General features: G+C 55.5%; 4 protein-coding genes across 4 annotated transcripts; 3 read left to right on the top strand and 1 right to left on the bottom strand.

Annotated features, from left to right (window-relative positions):
* Positions 1 to 411: 411 nt before the first annotated feature.
* Positions 412 to 7,600, top strand: P884DRAFT_328653 (Ion transport protein-domain-containing protein). The gene is made up of 4 exons (XM_069445600.1): positions 412 to 2,450; positions 2,515 to 4,905; positions 4,984 to 6,761; positions 6,821 to 7,600. Exons 1-4 carry the CDS (start codon positions 771 to 773, stop codon positions 7,557 to 7,559), a joined length of 6,588 nt encoding a protein of 2,195 aa, XP_069298779.1. The 5' UTR covers positions 412 to 770; the 3' UTR covers positions 7,560 to 7,600.
* Positions 7,601 to 10,349: 2,749 nt separating this feature from the next.
* On the top strand, positions 10,350 to 10,658 carry P884DRAFT_298564 (uncharacterized protein; the record flags this gene model as incomplete). The annotated part of the gene is made up of 1 exon (XM_069444613.1): positions 10,350 to 10,658. One exon carries the CDS (start codon positions 10,350 to 10,352, stop codon positions 10,656 to 10,658), a length of 309 nt encoding a protein of 102 aa, XP_069298778.1.
* Positions 10,659 to 12,961: 2,303 nt separating this feature from the next.
* P884DRAFT_257793 (uncharacterized protein) lies at positions 12,962 to 14,364 on the top strand. Its single transcript, XM_069441182.1, has one exon. The coding sequence runs from the start codon at positions 13,021 to 13,023 to the stop codon at positions 13,942 to 13,944; it is 924 nt and encodes a 307-aa protein (XP_069298777.1). The 5' UTR covers positions 12,962 to 13,020; the 3' UTR covers positions 13,945 to 14,364.
* A 1,312-nt stretch (positions 14,365 to 15,676) lies between these two features.
* On the bottom strand, positions 15,677 to 17,261 carry P884DRAFT_276504 (cyclin-like protein; the record flags this gene model as incomplete). Its single annotated transcript, XM_069442964.1, has 3 exons — positions 15,677 to 15,862; positions 15,926 to 17,146; positions 17,253 to 17,261. 3 exons carry the CDS (start codon positions 17,259 to 17,261, stop codon positions 15,677 to 15,679), a joined length of 1,416 nt encoding a protein of 471 aa, XP_069298776.1.
* Between the last annotated feature and the right edge of the window lie 553 nt (positions 17,262 to 17,814).

Here is a 17,814-nt window from a genome sequence, read left to right as displayed (position 1 = left end):
CCTGCCCGAGCAGGCACCAACTGGGGTATAGGGAGAACCTTAAGTTGGGCCCCCTGCGACTTGAACGCAGCAGGATCACAAAAAATGTGCCACCCTGCCTGGGATTCAACGACCGAACACTGACTTCTGTACGGATTACTTTGCTTAGCTTCCATGTTTGGCGGCCTCGTTAGCTGTTGCATCCAGATGGGGTCTAAGCGAACGCCACAAGTCGGTGGGCGGTGCTCTCAGCTTTCCCCCTGGGCCCTGGGCGGGCCGGGTGAGGGTCGAGGTCCCCCCTGCTTGGGTTTGCGGCTTGCCATAGGTGGAGGAGGTACGGAGTACGGACCGTACTTCGTACGGCATACCGGAATACGCACCATACAAACCCCAGATTCCAGAATCCGTTTTGCGGCGCAGTGAGACGTCGGCCAACTCGCAGGCCCTCCCCAAATATCTTCCCCTTTTGTTCTTTTCTTAGAATTGCAGTTGCTCCTTTTGTCTTCGATTCCTTATTTTTGTTATTTTTTCCCCTCTTTTCTTTGGCGACTACAACACCATTCGGCAATTGCTGGGCCACTTTCCACGCAGCTCGCATTCAAGCACGGCAGACGGCGAGACAATACGAATCCGCTTCCCGTCCTGACACCTGGCAATTACCTCTGGCGCGCATAATGCTTGATTCGAGACGCGGCGAGCATACATCGCGACTGTGCTAGCGCATCGCGCGCCGACTCTGCACGCGAGACCAATCGGCAACGACGGCTCGGGTTCCGTTCGACTCCCTCAACATGAACGAGAACACGCCGCAGTCTTCGCGTCGGGCCCCTGCTCCCGCGCCGAATCAGCCGCAATCAATCCCCCTCCAAGAACTACAGCGACCCGGGCAGGCCGACGGGCTTCGAGGGGCGGGTGTACCGGCCGGCGCTGGAAGCGGTGGGACGGCTGAGGAGGGATGGCAGCAGCATTCGGGGCTTGGAAGACACAATGGAGCCGGGGAGCCATCGTCGCCCATCATTTTGTCGGCAAACCTGCCTGGTTTATCGTCATACTGGGAGCGTCATGATCCGCATGGCGACGACCCAGCGAGTGCCACTGGTAGTGGCGGCGGCTCGCCCATCGACCGCATGGGCTTGCAGTCTGCCCTCCCTCCCGACATACACCCTTCCACTTCCTCGCGTATGGGGGAGTACATGACCTCCGCCGACGACCCCTACCGAACCCCCCCAGCGTATTTCGAGGAGCGCGCCGATACCGACTCCCTTGAGTCGGATACAGTGCCCCTGAAGCCGGCAGCCCAACCCATCGGTCGCTTGGGGCCCGGAGATGGCGAGCCATCGCCCAGGACCAGTTTTCAGACTGTATCCGATTTGGGAAACACGCCCTCCCGCTCCCGGAGCGCCCAGATGCTTGGCTTCAATCTGGAAACCGGCTTGGCCTCGGATCGCCATCGCAGCTACGGAGATCACCTCTCGCCCGTGGACCAGCGCCGGTCTCGGTCACCGTCGACAGGCGGGGCTCTGTCACGAGCAAGCTCCATCATGAGAGCCATGTCCCAACGTGTCGTCATGATCAGCGGAGAGGGTGACCTAATGGACCAGGCAAATCGTGGAGACCGTTCGCGATCACCGAGCCCCAATGGACGCCATCCGGCCGCTCCACCCGAGCCCATGCTGGTTGATACGTCGTACCCTTCTCAGACGTTCTCAACGCCCGCCGAGAAGAGATCGGCTTCCGATTATTTTCAGCCGGAGCCAGCGGCTCCTATTCTTCGTCGGCGTGGGCCCCTCCCGAACCCCTTGAGGGGGAACTCATTGGGCATATTCCCGCCCGATAACCCGCTACGAAAACGACTTTGTGACCTCCTGGTCAATCCATGGACTGAGCCGTTTATCTTGGTCTTGATCATTACGCAGACGATTCTCCTCGCCGTGGAGGCTGCGCCAGACGTTTTCGTGCACGGAAATGGCAGACCTGAGCGCTGGGGTTCCACCCGGATCGATTGGGCCATCCTAGGTCTGTTTGTGATTTTTACTCTCGAAATCATAGCCAGGATTATTGTCTCCGGGCTTGTGATCAATGCGGATGACTACGCGCCGGTCGGGAGCAAGCGGAGATTCAGAGAGAAAGTGGCTGAGCAGTACCGTGCCATCTTCCAGCCACAGCGCCAAAAGTCAGTCAGACAGCCGCCGAAGGAGCAACAGTTCGTGCCTACATTGGCGCGGTCATTCACCATGATGCAGGGAATGGAGACCCAGATCTCGCTCGAGGAGCAGCAGCGTCTCCATCTCGCCCGCAGAGCGTTTCTGCGCCACGGTTTCAACAGGCTGGACTTTGTGGCCGTTGTTTCCTTTTGGATATCGTTCATCCTCGGCATCACCGGTTTGGAGAACAACCACCACGTCTACGTATTTCGCATGCTCAGCAGTCTGCGTATCATCAGGTTGCTGGCTCTGACAAAGGGCAATCTCGTGAGTTAGCCACCCCTCAGCCGAGACGGTCAGCACTCGCATGCTAATAATATATCCTCTGCAGATCATTCTCAGAAGTCTCAAGAAATCCGCTCCGCTTCTCGTTCGGGTGTCGTTCCTGATGGGCTTCTTTTGGCTTCTCTTTGCCATCATCGGAGTCCAGAGCTTCAAGTCCAGCCTAAGCCGCCAGTGCACTTGGATCAATCCGGAAGATCCCACGAATTTCGATGCCACGTTTACTCCAGACCTGTCGTTTTGCGGAGGCCACGTGAACCTCACAACGAACAAGACAGATCCGTGGGTGTACTCCTCCTCCCCAACGAGGAACCTGTCGAACGAGTTCCTCATACCGGGCGCGAGCAGCGCCAAAGGCTTCATCTGCCCTAGAGGATCTATTTGTCTTAAACAGGACAACCCCTTCAATGGAACGGTTCACTTTGACGATATCGGACATTCTCTGGAACTGGTCTTCGTCATCATGAGCGCCAACACCTTCTCCGATCTCATGTACTACACTGTGAGATCGGATTTTTTACCAGCTGCCTTGTTCTTCGGGGCCGGTATCATAATCATGATGCTCTGGATGACCAACTTGCTTATTGCCGTCATCACTTCATCCTTTCAAGTCATCAGAGAAGAGTCCAAGGCCAGCGCGTTCACGGCCGAGGAGGAACCCCCTATTTTCCAGACAAGCGTTGACCACGGCTTAAGGAGACAGTCGTCGTTACAGCGAATAACCGAAACGACCTCTTGGGTTTGGGTTCTGGTCATCGTTTACGGTCTCTTTTGCCAGTGCTTACGGAGCGCAAGCATGTCACGAAGTCGTGAACACTTTATCGATGTTTCCGAGATCGTCGTCACCAGTCTCCTCGACGTTGAGATTGCCTTGCGATTGGTGACGGATCTCCGCGGATTCCATCACAAGCCTCGTAACTTGGTCGACCTCGGCCTCGCCGTGATCACTACCATCATTCTCATACCGCCAATCCGCAATTCTGGCCAGACGTACAACTGGCTCACCATCTTCCAAATCCTCCGGGCCTATCGCGTCGTCCTGGCCATTCCTATGACGAGGACGTTGATCGAATTGGTGCTGGGGAATGTTACCGGTATCGGGAATCTGATGATGTTCGTCTTCCTCATCACCTTTCTCATGGCCATCTTCGCCTCACAGCTGTTCCGGGGCCAGTTGCCCGCACAAGGGGATGACGGCGAGTATCTGAGGATTCCGTTCAACACAATCTACAACTCGTTCCTCGGCATGTACCAGATCCTCTCGAGCGAGAACTGGACAAGCATTCTATACAGCGTTACGTCCCACACGGTTCATATGCACACGGCGTGGATCGGCGCCATATTTCTCATTGGATGGTTCATCCTCTCCTACTTTATTCTCATCAATATGTTCATTGCCGTCATTCAAGAGAACTTTGACGTCGGCGAGGACATGAAGCGCTTGGAGCAGGTTAAGGCGTTTCTGCAACGCAGGGAGCTGGGCACCTCGTCCAACCTTGCGCTGTCCAAAGTCTTCGGCTTTGGCAGATCCCGGTATCGGGTAGACCCGCTGGATCACACCACAGGGACGGGAGTGGTTGACATGCTCTTCAAGGAGGGCTTTGTGCGCGAGTTCCTTGACGAGCACTTGGACGACCTGCAGGATTCTTCGAAAGACAAGCCATCGTCACAACGTCTCGGGGCAATAGGTAAGGCTAACCTCGGGTTTCTGGCTGCTGCGCGAGAAAAGGTTCGCTCGATATTCCGCAGCCGGGAACCCAACCCCTTCTATTCCGACGTTCAATTCGGCGGGCCCATCGCGACTCTCGACCCTGGACAGTTGGCTCGCCAAGCGGTGAATTCCACTGCTGCCAGGCGTAAAGCGCAGAGAGAGTATTTGATGCGACACCCTAACTACAATACTTCTCTCTTCATCTTCAAGCCGCGGAATCCTCTTCGGCGACTCTGCCAGAAGCTGGTTGGCCCCGGCCACGGTACCGAACGTTTCGATGGTGTTCAGCCCAACAAGTATGCCTGGTACACCTTCTCGGCCGTCATCTACGCCGCCATCGTGGCCATGGTCATCCTGGCTTGTATCACTACGCCTCTGTACCAGAAGGAGTACTTCGACAAGCACAAGTTCAGCATTCTGAATTGGTTTGTCTGGACCGACACGGCCTTTGCTCTCGTATTCACCGTGGAGGCCGCCATCAAGATTATCGCTGACGGCTTCTTCTGGACACCCAATGCCTACTTTCGGAGCACGTGGGGCATCATCGATGCCATCGTGCTTGTCACTCTTTGGATCAACGTCATCACGCTTTTTACCAACGCGGGGGCTATCTCTCGGGCCGTCGGCGCCTTTAAGGCTCTCAGAGCGCTGCGCTTGCTTAATGTCAGCGATAGCGCGCGAGATACGTTTCACTCTCTCATCATCGTCGGCGGCTGGAAGATTCTTAGCGTAAGTATCAGCAGCCCGATTTATAGATTTGTTTTTAGCAGTATAAGGGGTGGGAAGGGATGCTGATTTGCGCCGTAGGCCGCCTTCGTCTCAATCTCTCTGCTAATCCCCTTTGCCATCTATGGGCTAAACCTCTTCAACGGGAAGCTGGTGGCCTGCAACGACGGGGACGGCATCGTGCATTTGAGTGACTGCGTCGGCGAATATAACAGCACGCCTTTCAACAACGACTGGCCCGTGCTCGCTCCGAGGGTCGCCCGCAACCCGTTCTTCGACTTCGATGACTTTGGGTCTAGCCTCTTCATCCTCTTCCAGATCGTGAGTCAGGAAGGGTGGACGGATGTGTCGTTCGCTGCGCAAGCCATCACCGGGAAGGGCCTCCAACCCCAGGGCCAACCGCCTTACAAGGCCCAGGGAAACGCCCTCTTCTTTGTGGTGTTCAATCTCCTGGCGACCGTCTTCGTCCTCACTCTGTTCATCTCCGTTTTCATGAGAGGCTACACGGAACAGACCGGAGTGGCATTCTTGACAGCCGAGCAGCGGTCCTGGCTTGAGCTGCGCAAGATGCTGCGGCAGATCTCGCCATCCAGGAGCGCATATGACGACAAGAAGAACAAGTGGAAGATGTGGTGTCACAAGCGGGCCATTGAGAAGCGCGGCAAGTGGTACACGGCCATCACCAGCGTCCTCGTCTGTCACCTGCTCCTTCTTCTCACCGAGTATGACGCCGAGCCTTTATGGTGGACGCTAGCCAAGGACATATTCTTCCTCGTCTTTACCCTCATTTACATTGTCAACATCATCGTCCGCATCGTCGGCCTGGGATGGACCCGGTTCCGGAGGAGTTCATGGGACCTGTTCTCTCTTGTTGCCGTGGCGGGTGCCTTCGCCACCTCGATTCTCTTTCTCACGGACAGGAATGAAGTCACATATGTCCAGCTACACAAGTTCTTCTTGGTAGCGCTGGTCCTCATGCTCATCCCGCGGAACGACGCTCTCGACCAGCTGTTCAAGACGGCGGCGGCCAGTTTGACGACGATCGGCAGCTTGTTGGCTACGTGGCTTGTGTTCTTCCTGGTCTTTGCCATAGCGCTCACGCAGACATTCAGCCTCACGCGGTTCGGTAGCGGGGAGGATGCCAACGTGAACCTCCGCACCGTGCCACACGCCCTCATTCTGCTCTTTAGGTTCAGCTGTGGAGAGGGCTGGAACCAGGTGATGGAGGACTTTGCGCAGATCAAGCCTCCGTTTTGCGTGGAAGGCGAGACGTTCTTTGACAGCGATTGCGGCAGTACCGCGTGGGCTCGGGTGCTCTTCGTGGCGTGGAACATCATCAGCATGTACATCTTCGTCAGTTTGTTCGTGTCGCTGATCTACGAGAGCTTCTCGTACGTGTACCAGCGGACGAGCGGCCTGGCTGCTGTCGATCGGGACGAGATCCGGCGGTTCAAAGAAGCTTGGCGCAGCGTCGACCCATCCGGAACGGGGTTCATCAGTAAAGACGCGTTTCCGCGCCTCCTCGGCGAGCTTTCCGGCGTTTTCGAGATGCGCATCTATGACAATGACGACTCGGTGCGAGCCATTCTCGAGGACGTGCGGAACGAGAACGATGCAGCCAGCATCAGACACGCATCGCTCGTCAGCAAAAATCAATATCATACGGGCATCGATCTGAAGAAGCTGAACGAGCGCCTGTCGAGGATCGACGTGGCCAAGGTTCGCGAGCGCCGGCGTCGGTTCAATATCTTCTTCGAGGAGGTCATGGTGTCTGCGGACCCGGAGAGAGGCATCTCGTTCACCACGGTGCTGATGTTGCTGGCCCACTACAACATCATCAACGACAGCAAGAGCTTACGGTAAGTGTGTTACTTTTTCTTTGTAGAGCATGGCAGGGGCTGACACGGCGACACACCAGATTGGAGGAATTCTTGCGTCGCAAACTGCGGCTGCAGCGTGTCGAAGAAGAAGTCCGCAGGCGGATCGTCCTGGGCTTCTTCGACATGATCTACTACTCGCGCCAGTTCAAGCGGCACTTGGAGGCCAAGCGGGCCGGGCGCATGACGGCCATTCCGCAGCTCGGCATTCCCGAGATCTTGGTGGACAACGATGATCATCAGTCCGAGGACGATGAGGGCCGCAACAAGGACGGGCAACAACAGCAGCAACAACAACAACAGCAGCAGCAGCAGCAGCAGCAACCCGCAGTAACCCGCAGCAGGGCCAAGTCGAGCGCAGCGGCCATCACGCTCGGCAGACAGGGCTCGGGCAGCTTGCTCTCACCGACACTCACTCGGACACGATCGCAGCACCGGAGCTGGGCGGGTCTCGGCGCCGACCTGTCGTCCTACGATACTTCTTACGGACATCCGCTAGCCGGGCCGCGGAGTTCCAGGCCGGCCGGCTCCTCGTCCTTGGGACAACGCTCGGAGGCGAACCACTTCAGCTTCGAGCTGTCGGAGCCGGGGCTGGTGGCGGGCGACGACGCGGACGAGGCGACGAGCCTTGGGAATCGCGGTAGCTCGGTTGATCCTGCCGCCGTCAGGGAGATGCTGGACGATTCGGAATGGGTAAAGAGCCTGAGGAGGAGTGCGACGAGGAAGAGTGGGCCGAGGAAGAGTGGGTGGGGAGGCGTAGGGGGCGGCGGTTTCAAGTGAGGATCTCTCTTGGGATGGGACGGTGTTGTGTAACAGGTGGGGGAGTGGGGTAAAGGGGGGAAAAGGCGTAGTGAACATGTGGGATTAATTGAGTTGTCGCAGGGCTGGCGTTTGGGAATTCTTTTTTTTTGGGGGGGGAAGGGGAGGGGGGGTGTTTGACTTCATGAGCGATGATAATGGGGGGGATGTAACATTTTTCTTCTGGTTCACAGGTTGGCCTGGCTCCTGTAAAACAAGCACTGGCGCTCGATTCTTGGAGGGATCCTGGGGGGGAAAGGAGGGCATTCTAGAATTGCTAGCGGTGTTTATGCGTGTAAATAATTGTGTTGACGGGGGTACCGTGTATTGTTACTTCCTAGAGCGATTCTTTTATTCATTTGGGTGTACATACGTATGTACATCCGTACTATGGCTGATAAATGGCTGCTTACTTGGTACTATGAAGGACCGAGCCATCATCATCATCATCACATGTGAGTAAAGGTCGGTGCGTCGCGAACACTCCTTTGTTTTACCGTGGACCTTGAGAGCGCTCCTTGGGGAAAGGGCATTGTTGTTGTACGGGGGACGAACTCTGATACCCCAGGGATCAGTGATTGGTATTTGTTGCTCTCAGCGCAAGGACATTCGAGGGGTGTCATCATTGAAGCTTTGCTTCAATGACTGAGTATCTGAAATGTGAATACATTGAAGAGCGAAGGGAGGAGCTTCGCTTCTATATAAACGGCTAATCCTCCCGATTTATCTTGCCCTCTCTATCACGATCGAGGGTGCATTTTTTGAAGCGAAGCTTCATGGCTACTGTGGGCCTCGATGAGAGGTGTGCGAAGTGTACGGACGTACACCACAGGGTATTTTAGCGGCATCACACGCATATCGTTCGCTTCAAAGACTAACGAGGACTGGCACCCTGGTGGCTGGCCAAAACCTTCTTTGCTAAAACCGAATAACCCCGTGATAGGGCGAAGGGCCTCTATGCGCAGTTTGTTTCTGTGCCTGAATTCGGTACGGAGTACAAATAAGGGTACGGAATAAGGTGGCTCGACTTCAATATATTCGCATGCATGCGTGTGTCCTCAATATGCGCAGGCCATTCAATTCGTTGTCTCACTGTTTCTTGCATACTCTGTAGGGAAGTAGTCTACTGCACGCTTCGTTCGCGACGGAGATACGGCGGGGCAAAAGGGAGAGCTGAAACGGCCATGCATGTTGCACAGGGCCCAAGCTCTTACACCGCGCTTGGTGGCTGCCGAGAAGGCTCGGCTCACCTGGAACGACGATCATACAAGCACTCCTGTGGGCTTGTACGGTGGGTCCACGTCTGGGGGACCCGTCTGCTCGGCAGCGCGCAGTTCGATCGACGGGCTCAACAACGTCGCTGCTTTTGATCATCATACAATATGGAGTACCAAGTACAGGGTGGAAGCTCTTCGTCTGCCCCGAAGTGCATGGGCGCCCTGCGTATGTTAGTACACTAGCTGTGGGATCAATTGAGAGAGACCTTTGCCATCCCTCTTTAGTCCACGGAGATCTCGGCTCGTCCTCGCCCGACAAAAAGGGAATGGGGTGTTTCATCATCGCTCGGTTGCCCCACACAGCTGCCCCGGGCAAGTGCACCCACCTTTGGGTCAAGAACCATCGGCTGCATTATCGACAATCGCCGTCGACGAGATCCCGAGGATCATGTCGCTGCCCATCAGGTTAGACCAATGTGTGACCGGCTCTCCGAGCAATGGTAACGCTTACGCCGCTGAGGATTACTGGTGCTGGCGGACTGATGTGCAACTGAGTCGCTGCTGCGCTGGCGATCGTAGTGTCGGACGTAGTATAGGCGGCCACGCTCTCTCCCTGCTTCTTTCTCGGAGTGGATGTTGTCTGGATGTATGTGTGTGTACTCTTTCAGGGGTTCCGGCCTTGATATTTGAGTGCACCGAGCCACTCTAAGAGACACGTTTGCCCCGGCCATTCCCCGACAGCGCATGACGGATGCCCTGCAGCACCCGTCCATCCTTCCTGCCTTGCCGAATCAGTTCGCTGCCTATCCTCTGAGGTTTTCGTATTCCTCCTACTACCGAGCCGGGCTGTGCCTGCTCCTGCATTGTGTCCACTTCTCTCGCTCCTTCCCCCTCCCCCCGGTTGCAGTTCTTGTTTCTGACCCAAGTCAGTTCCAGCCAGGGCTGAAGTGCACGCAAACGTAACTACCCCTTGTCGAGCACGGGGTAGCCCCCTAGCAGATTACCCGGTGCCCTTCTCTCGTTTGATACGAGACTTGGGGCCCTGCATCACTAAGTTTACTTAAAGTAAGTGCGCATCCCCGTCGGCACACAGTTACCGGGAACCCGATAACCCTTCTTCCTGCTCAGGCTCTCCGGGGTGGGCTGGCTTCATCACGGGCGTAAGTTAGTCGCTGACGCGGGCGAAGACCGACCGACCAAACACCACCACCATTGGCATAATCGTCTGCCACCTGATCCGTGCCAGCCATAGATCGTCCCGTCGTTTATTCATCAAGAGAACCTGTCATAACCAGTCTCTCGCTTCCATCGTTCGCCCTTCGCTTTCCACGGACAGGTTCCTTCGGGAGAAGAAAAGAACAAACTTTGTTTCTACTTCTTCGTCTTCTTCATCCTCCTCCTCTTCTTCAACCACAACAGGCTGTGCCTGTTAATCGGACTTTTTTTTACCACTCGAGCCTGAGCGGTTCCAAAACGCAGGACATCATAAACAAAACGTCGCCTGCGCGAATCACTTCCTCAGCCACACCGCCCGTCTCAGTTCCAACCGCCAGCCATGCAGACCACCGGCTTCCAGTCCATCCGGGCACGCCTCTCGCCGCGGAGCCTCCGTGGCTCGCTTCGGCGGTCCATGTCGTCATCGTCGACATCGTCGACGACGTCGACGACGTCCTCGCGGGCCAGCAGCACTGACGTGGCGTCGTTCACCTCGCTGGCCAGCTCGCCGGTCAGCGTCATCAACAGCATCGTGTTCCGCCAGAAGTCGGTTCTCGAATCGTATGACGAGGCGGAGCGTCCCGCGCACATTCTCGAACCGAGGCCCATTGCCCCCTTTGGCAGTGTAGAGCAGCGCTTGTTTATGTGAAAGACCTCGGCGACAAGGGGGGCGGGGTATCCTCTGGTGTCGGCCGGCCTTGGCTTCGTTAGAACCCCAAGTCGGGTTCTATCTTTGTCTATGCTATTCTTCAACCACTGTTTTTTGGTGACATGTTGTTGTTGGGGGTTCACGGGCACGAATTGGGAATGTGATGGTTTATGAACGTGGGAGAGACGCAGTTTCTGAGGTCACGATTCTGGCAGGTATGGCGTTTATGCCTAGGCTTCCCGGCTGAGGCATTGAAGGGTCTTATGTAGGGGTTCTTATGTATGCTACAGAACGCCACCTCATGAATGCTTTTGTCGTTGTTGCAGTTGCTCGCAAACTCGTCCCCGCTTGGGACCGTCAAGCCGGCTCTCACTTGCATATATATTGCTAGCATACCGTAGCACACCTAAGAAGGGTGCATGAAGTCCCTTGCTGCATGCATGCAGATGCACCATGCAGGCACGGCTACCGAGACAAAAATGTCACGGGTATACTACTCAAGCACAGGCATGTATGTATGTATGTAGGTACATAAACTCTCCGTACCTGGACCTTTTTGATTATCTACAAGCCTCTGGCGCAGTGTATGTATGGTAAGGGTTTGGGTTGAACGCATTGGGCTGTAGTGGCCGATTGATTGGCGTCAATCGCCCATACCGGGGATGAAAAGTTGAACCTTAGGTGCCAGAGCTACCACCTAGGTATACATGTATAGTACGGATTACACTAATCGGTACTGAACATGAGGTTCATGTGTTATGTGTATACTGTACAACAAATTTAGGTGCAAAAGGACGGATTATTGCGTGCCGGAACCTAGACTACGCTTAGTTTGCTAGCCCCGGCGATACCCGGGTTCTCGGAGCCGAGACCGCCTTCAACCAAGCAACCAAAGCCGCATTCGGCCGTAAACCGTCGCCTGGCGGTGTGCACGGCGCCTTTCCCAAGGTCAACCGGGCGCAGAAGAACGCTAAGGTCGCAGAACCGCAGGGCTGTCAATTCACAGACCCTACACAGTAGCCGTGTGGTTAAGCTGTCCCTTCCACGAAAGCGAAACGGTTGGGACGGCTTGACCGGTGCCGACGACGTGGCAGAACAGCGCGCTGCCCAAGCCACGTCACGCTTCGCCTCATGATTCGGTGCGACTTGTGGGGACAGATATGGGTGACCAAGATGGGGACACGCTCTCTCGCAACGTATGGACAGTACCATCCAGCTAGCATTTGCCTCGGTCCGTCGCTTGGATTGCCTTACGTTGCTGCATGCACAAGGAATCTGACCGCGTGGATCGGGCACCAAGCGCGCCCCCGCCCCCCGGTCCGTCTTGGTCGATGGTGATGATGATGATTCAGCACGCCTCGAATGGCAGCCGTGCGGTGGCACTTGAACATACGCGTCTTGTTCGTCCTACGGATAATGGAGCTGCTCTTTCGCTTTCTTCCTCTTCTTCTTCCTCTTCTTCTTCCTCTTGTTCTTCTTCTTCTCCCCATCCGTCATGACACCGGGACCGCTTCAACACAACCTGCCCTCACTTTTGGTATACTTCCAAAATTGGTAACTCCCAAGAGACTATTGTTGTCTCTGACCCTTTTTTTGCGCGCCAGCCACCGATGGACACCACCATGGACCTTAGCACAAGCATGGTCAGTATCATGGCCGACGATGGAGACCGGCCATATGCCATGAGTGGCATCTGGGTATCGGTGCCGCGGCGAGTCCCTGCTCGGGAACGGTCTCGTCGCAATGCCCGTCCAACAACGAGACTCAACGGGAAACCTGGCAGCGGGAGAATCGAGCGCCAGCTTCAAAGAAGGCGGGTGTCCGAAAGGCGCCACGGTGAAGGTGAGAGAAGCCATTGATGCTTTTACTGTTTTTTTCCTTCCTTGTTTTCTTTCTTTTACTTGTTCATCGCCATCTCTACGCGTATTCGTCTTCTTGTATCTTCCCTGTTTGATACCTTCTGTCTTATATCCGGCTGGCGCCGTTCGTTTACCCTGCTTTTATGGACTTGTTGCTGGCGGTGACTTGCACGGGAAGCGGTTTGCTTTCATCCCAAGTAACCCGACCACAACACGGCCTGTCCAGTGAACAGAATGCAGTCACAGGAGTCACGGAGTTGGCAACGATGGATTCAACATTCTTCTTCCCTGGATTAGTTTCTGCCCACTTTCTCATTCACGAGTACCGGTATCCCGGGTCGATCTTGCAATTCCATTTCCTCGATTTCCTGCTTGTCAGCCGCGGATCTCATGAGAATACTTCATCCTTCTCAAGGTTGTCTCCCGAAGAAGATTCTTAGAGCACTAACAACCTCTTGAATTATCAAATCGCTACAGCTCTTGCCGCCATCATCGCAGCAGCAATGCTCGATTATATCCCTTTCTACAGACCGCTCGCCGCCCCCAACAATCGGCTCGCCAAATACGTCCTCCTGCCCGGTCGCCCGTCGCATATCGACAAGGAACCGATCCTGACGGGCCTCCCGTTCGAGAGCCGCCTTCCGCGTCATCGGGAGGATCCTTGCTCGTTCCGAACGAGGCTGATCGATCCTTTGACCGGCTCCGACGTCGATCTCACTCTGGGGAGCACAGAGACGCTGCTCAGCAGTGATGATTTCACGTTTGATGACACCCAGTGCGTCTCTGTCGGTCGATGGACGGGGAAATTCATGGCCAATCCCGAGATTCCAACCTTTTTGGCACCGGGCCGCGCGCAGCCCAACGAGGCCGGAGTTATACAGATGGACGTAGCTCCCCACCCGAGCTCAGCCCCGGCGGACGATGCCGCCCCGAAGGATCACGAGAAGCTCGAATCTATCGAGCCCGCTGCGACCGACGACACGTGCAGATTCGCCATCGCGTCCTTCGGTGGGCACCAGGACCGGGCAGTCTTTCAGGCTCTCTCTAACAGCGGCAACGGAGAAGCCGGCGGCAGCATGGAAGCCATGAACATGCCGTTCTGGGACCTTCCCAGGCGCCCGAAGCGGCACCCGGCCCGCCCCGCGGACGCCATTCCCGACGACATGTCCGTCATCTCGGACGCGTCGCTCATCCCGACCTACTGCCCGACCGACGTCGCCAGGCAGCAGCGGCCCCCGCCCCGCGCCCTCCTCGTCAAGCGCCTGATCCGCGCCAAGGCGAGGGCGGCCAGACAGGCCATGCGCCAGCTGAGGCGCTCGTGCCGCGACGCCGTCGAGCACGTCTTCGTCGAGCCCGCTGCCCACGTGACCACCACCTCCTCCACCACCACCACCACCAAGTGTTTCGCCGTTGGCTCGACACAGTGATGGGAGGGTGCAGCGAGACAAGGCATCGTCCTCCCGGGAAAAGCGAGGAGACTGACTACACAAAGAATGGAAGGGGGGAGGAGAGGATAAGTTAGGGGCCCTAAAGTTTGAGAGGGAACTTAGAAGAGACATCAGCAGACTGGTCAAGCTTCAGGCAGCGACAGTTCTTTTTTTTTCTTCCTCCCTTCTTTGATGATACCCCCCTCATTGTTGGTTTGATCTGGCGTTTCGGGCTGCTTTTCATTCCTGGAATCTTTTTGGTCAAATCTTCTATTCTCTTTCTCTCTCACTTTCTTGCTCGCACACGTTCTCTCACGATGTAGACCCCGCCTGCCCTTGTGTGCTGTGTGCTGGAGAAGGGATCCGGTTCTGCCCAGGAAGCGGGGGCAATAATTCGATGATGTTTTTTGGAGAAAGGCGCTAGGTCCATCGTAATTCATATCAATAACTTTTTGAGCCAAAGCTGTCTCCTACGGGTTGACTGTGCTCTCTGGCACATGCATGCACTAGGTGAATGTCTCGCTGGTCTGGAGAGCCTCGGAACCGTTCGCCGTTTCATGCCCAGCGTTTCATCTTTCATGTCAAGTCAACTGCTTCGTTGACTGGGGGATTTGAAGAGCACACAGTCCGCGACAACCATCCACGAAACGCAAGTCAGCAAAAGGGGGGGGGGGGGAAGACGCACGGCTTTTGTAACCGCTAATCACTCCCACACCAGCTAGAGCGGGTTAAACGTACCAAAACTCCAAACTCACCATCTCGTCGCACGGCTCAGTGTGGCGATGGCCGAGGAAGAGCCTGTTATCACAGCGGCCTGTCTTGAAGTGCTAGTTGCACATTTGCCAACCTACGCAATCTACTGGCCAAGCTTCCCAAAGGTCCGGTGACGGTCATAGCAAGATGTTCAGAGACAATGCAACTGCTCCCATTCCCATGCCTTAAAAAAACATCCATCATCACCCAAGGCTAGACCAACAAACGGGTATGTACACAGTTTCCCCCTCGTCCCCAGCCCTCGTTCCTCTTCTAGGGGCTGCCTCCCGCCAGCAGTCCATTCCGTACGTCTACCCCTGCCCATAATTATGCAGCAACCGAGCACCAAGTTTCCCAAAGCCGTCCTTCAGGAATCAAGCGGGAGAATCCAGCAATCCAGCAGCAGGAAGGCGGCATTTAAAGCCTCAAGCGAAGCCCTTGCAAAAGCAAATCTGCCAACGAAGAAGACGGGCCAAAAGCACATCCACCCAAACACCATCCACTTGCCTGTAACCACCGGGCGCCGCTGCCATAATAATCCTGTCATCGAAAGAGGAATAAGGTAGCGGAGAAGAGCAAGACCAAAAAAAGACACTGAAGACAACGAAACCGACAAAGCCGTGGAGTAGACGCCTAACAACGACCATCCTAAATGCACCGGTAGTCCTCAATGGGGCATTGCGTGAAGACCAAGATGCCGAGAACAAGACCTGGCGTCCCAAGGAACGGGAGCCGAAATGCGTCATGACTCTATAATCGTGAGGTCTCGTCAGGGGGGCGAATCCTACCACAGCGTGGTATCCTGACATTTCGCAGCATAAAGATGAGGCACAATGCTGCGTAGTGTAATGCATAATAGCAAGAGCGAGGCTTCTATGGCGATACTTCATCGAGGGTGAGGTGGATATCATGGATCCCGAACAGGTGTGCGTTCTTCTTTGACCATTGTCGGGTCAAAATTGATGCTGCGGCTCAAGTTTTAGACATGTCTTACGTATGGCAATAGCTGGCATAAAGTGCACGTACCTTTCAAGAACTTCTTGCTAGCATACTTCTTGAAGAAGGCCTCATGAATCACAGGTCTTGCCATGTAGTCAACCATCAATGTAACGACTGGCTGGATCTCTTCTTCCGTATAGCCGGAATAGTACTCAAGCGTCTCGTCCTTATAATAACACACATGAAGGTCAGTCAAGCTCTTAGGCCAGAGTGCTCCTCGGGCACGTACCCATTCACCCCTGTCGAGGATCAACCGGGAGAGGTACATCGCGGCAGCGGCGATATGGCTGGGACGGTATGCCATGAGGCGGTGGTCCAACAGGCTGATCTCCATAAGATACTTCCCGATGGTACGTGATTGAATGTCATAGTTGTCGGCCTTCGAGATGCGGCGGAGGAAATTCATTGGGTTCGGGTAGCTGAGGTCATAGTTCAATGTGGCGAGAACAAAACGCTCAGCGCTGAGAATCTCGGCCTCGGTGAACCCATCGTCGGCGATATGACGGAAGTTAGCAATGTGGGGCGAGAGGACTTCCTCATACTTAGAAGCAATGAACATGGCAGTGATGCCAACGAGTTGAAGACGGTCGAGCTGAACCACCTTCTCGGAAAGGAAGCGGTCGACGACATTGACGGCGAGAAACAATGTTTCGGGAAGCAGATGAAAGCGGAGGTGGACTTCGACAAGCCAGTCGATAAGGATTCCCCGCGTCTTCCACTCAAGATCGTCTTGATGCGCCATGTACTGGGGGTTGGGTATTGATTGGCACTCAAGGTCCCGGAGGTACTCGAAGATGTCATTGGCATATTCGGCAACCATCAACGGGTCATCAAGGTCTTCGCTGTCAAGGATCCTTGCAGCCTCGGGGGTCGGAGGACGAGGCTGGAGCTCGTTGGTCACAGGGGCTGGTGATGGTGCCGCCTCTTTGAGCACCGGCTCTTCTTGCTTCACGTCGGTCTTGGTTTTCTTGTCGTCCTCAAGCGTGTGAACCTTCTTACGAATCGGTTCGTCCTCCTCTGGGGTAGCCTCCTTGGAAACAGTGTTGGCGGCCACAGTGCTCAGGGTCTTGCGCTTCTGAGCGACAATTGAACCAGGCCCTGAGCGTTTTACCTCCGGCTTCTTGTTGGCGTCCTTTAATGTGACGGTCGACCGCGTCGTGGTCTTCTTGACACCGGTGGGCTGGGCCGCCTTGGACACAAGACCGGTCCGGCCGACCGGCTTCTTGGTATCTCCAGCCTCAACCTTCGTTACATTGCTGACGTCGCCAAGCGCGGCGCGCCTCTTCCCGGGGTTAGCGTTGGTAGTTTTCTTTGTCTGCAGCACCTTGGTGGGCATTGCAAGTTCGTCGACGTTCAGAGTTGCTGCGGCCTTCGCCCTGGTGACGCGGGTCGGCGCGTTGCTGTTCTCATCATTCTCGTTCGTCACCAAACGTGGGTTTCTTGTCCTGGTCTGCCCGGTTTGTTAGATGGACCTACAGCACTCGTGGTCGAAATCAATCGCGTCAAAGCAGAGCTGCCCGACGAGATCGATACTTGCCCGGGGTGTATACACTTACAACCGGCATCGTGGCGGCCGAGTTTGTGGACAAGTACACAAACGAATGCTATGTAAAGCTAACGAAAAGGTTAGCCTTGACGCGCTATTGCCGGACGGCCAAGGTCGCGACCGGAGATCTGTGGACGGTGAGGAACAAAAATCTGCATACTCACCGAAGATGAAGGAATAACAGACGACGGGGGGCGATATGACGTGTTTTTGTGTCGATATGCCGAGAAAAACTGAGCACCAAACGCGCTCTAGACCGGGATATGTTGCTGTCTCGAGATGCGACGCGTTCGCTCTCGCACTGCGAGTGCAGGGCCGAGTTATTAACCCGATGACCTCTGCAATTGACAATGGGAGAAGTCGAGAGAACTCGAAGCGCGCCTTGCTGGTAGAAGGCTTCGTAATGTCGGAATGGGAGGGTGCTCGCGGGTTAGAGAGCTATCTTGTTTTTAAGATGCGTTCGGTGGAGAGGTGGATGGGGTAGGAAGGGTTCGCGAGTTAAGGGAGAAGCTTGACTGAGGTGGGACAGGTGAAATCAGCTTGGTGGGTTGGCTAAAGTACCTGGTACCACG

The sequence above is a fragment of the Thermothelomyces heterothallicus genome (genome assembly GCF_042370625.1).
Source record: "Thermothelomyces heterothallicus CBS 202.75 unplaced genomic scaffold P884_scaffold_7, whole genome shotgun sequence".
NCBI lineage: Eukaryota > Fungi > Ascomycota > Sordariomycetes > Sordariales > Chaetomiaceae > Thermothelomyces > Thermothelomyces heterothallicus.
Note: the sequence above shows the minus strand (reverse complement) of the source record. Positions and strands in the feature narration are given on the sequence as shown.

Coding starts and splice junctions, on each gene's coding strand:
- P884DRAFT_328653 (XM_069445600.1), top strand. CDS start 771: ATGAACGAGAACACGCCGCAGTCTTCGCGTCGGGCCCCTGCTCCCGCG. Junction 2,451..2,514: donor CTCTGACAAAGGGCAATCTC/GTGAGTTAGCCA, acceptor TATCCTCTGCAG/ATCATTCTCAGAAGTCTCAA. Junction 6,762..6,820: donor AACGACAGCAAGAGCTTACG/GTAAGTGTGTTA, acceptor GCGACACACCAG/ATTGGAGGAATTCTTGCGTC.
- P884DRAFT_257793 (XM_069441182.1), top strand. CDS start 13,021: ATGCTCGATTATATCCCTTTCTACAGACCGCTCGCCGCCCCCAACAAT.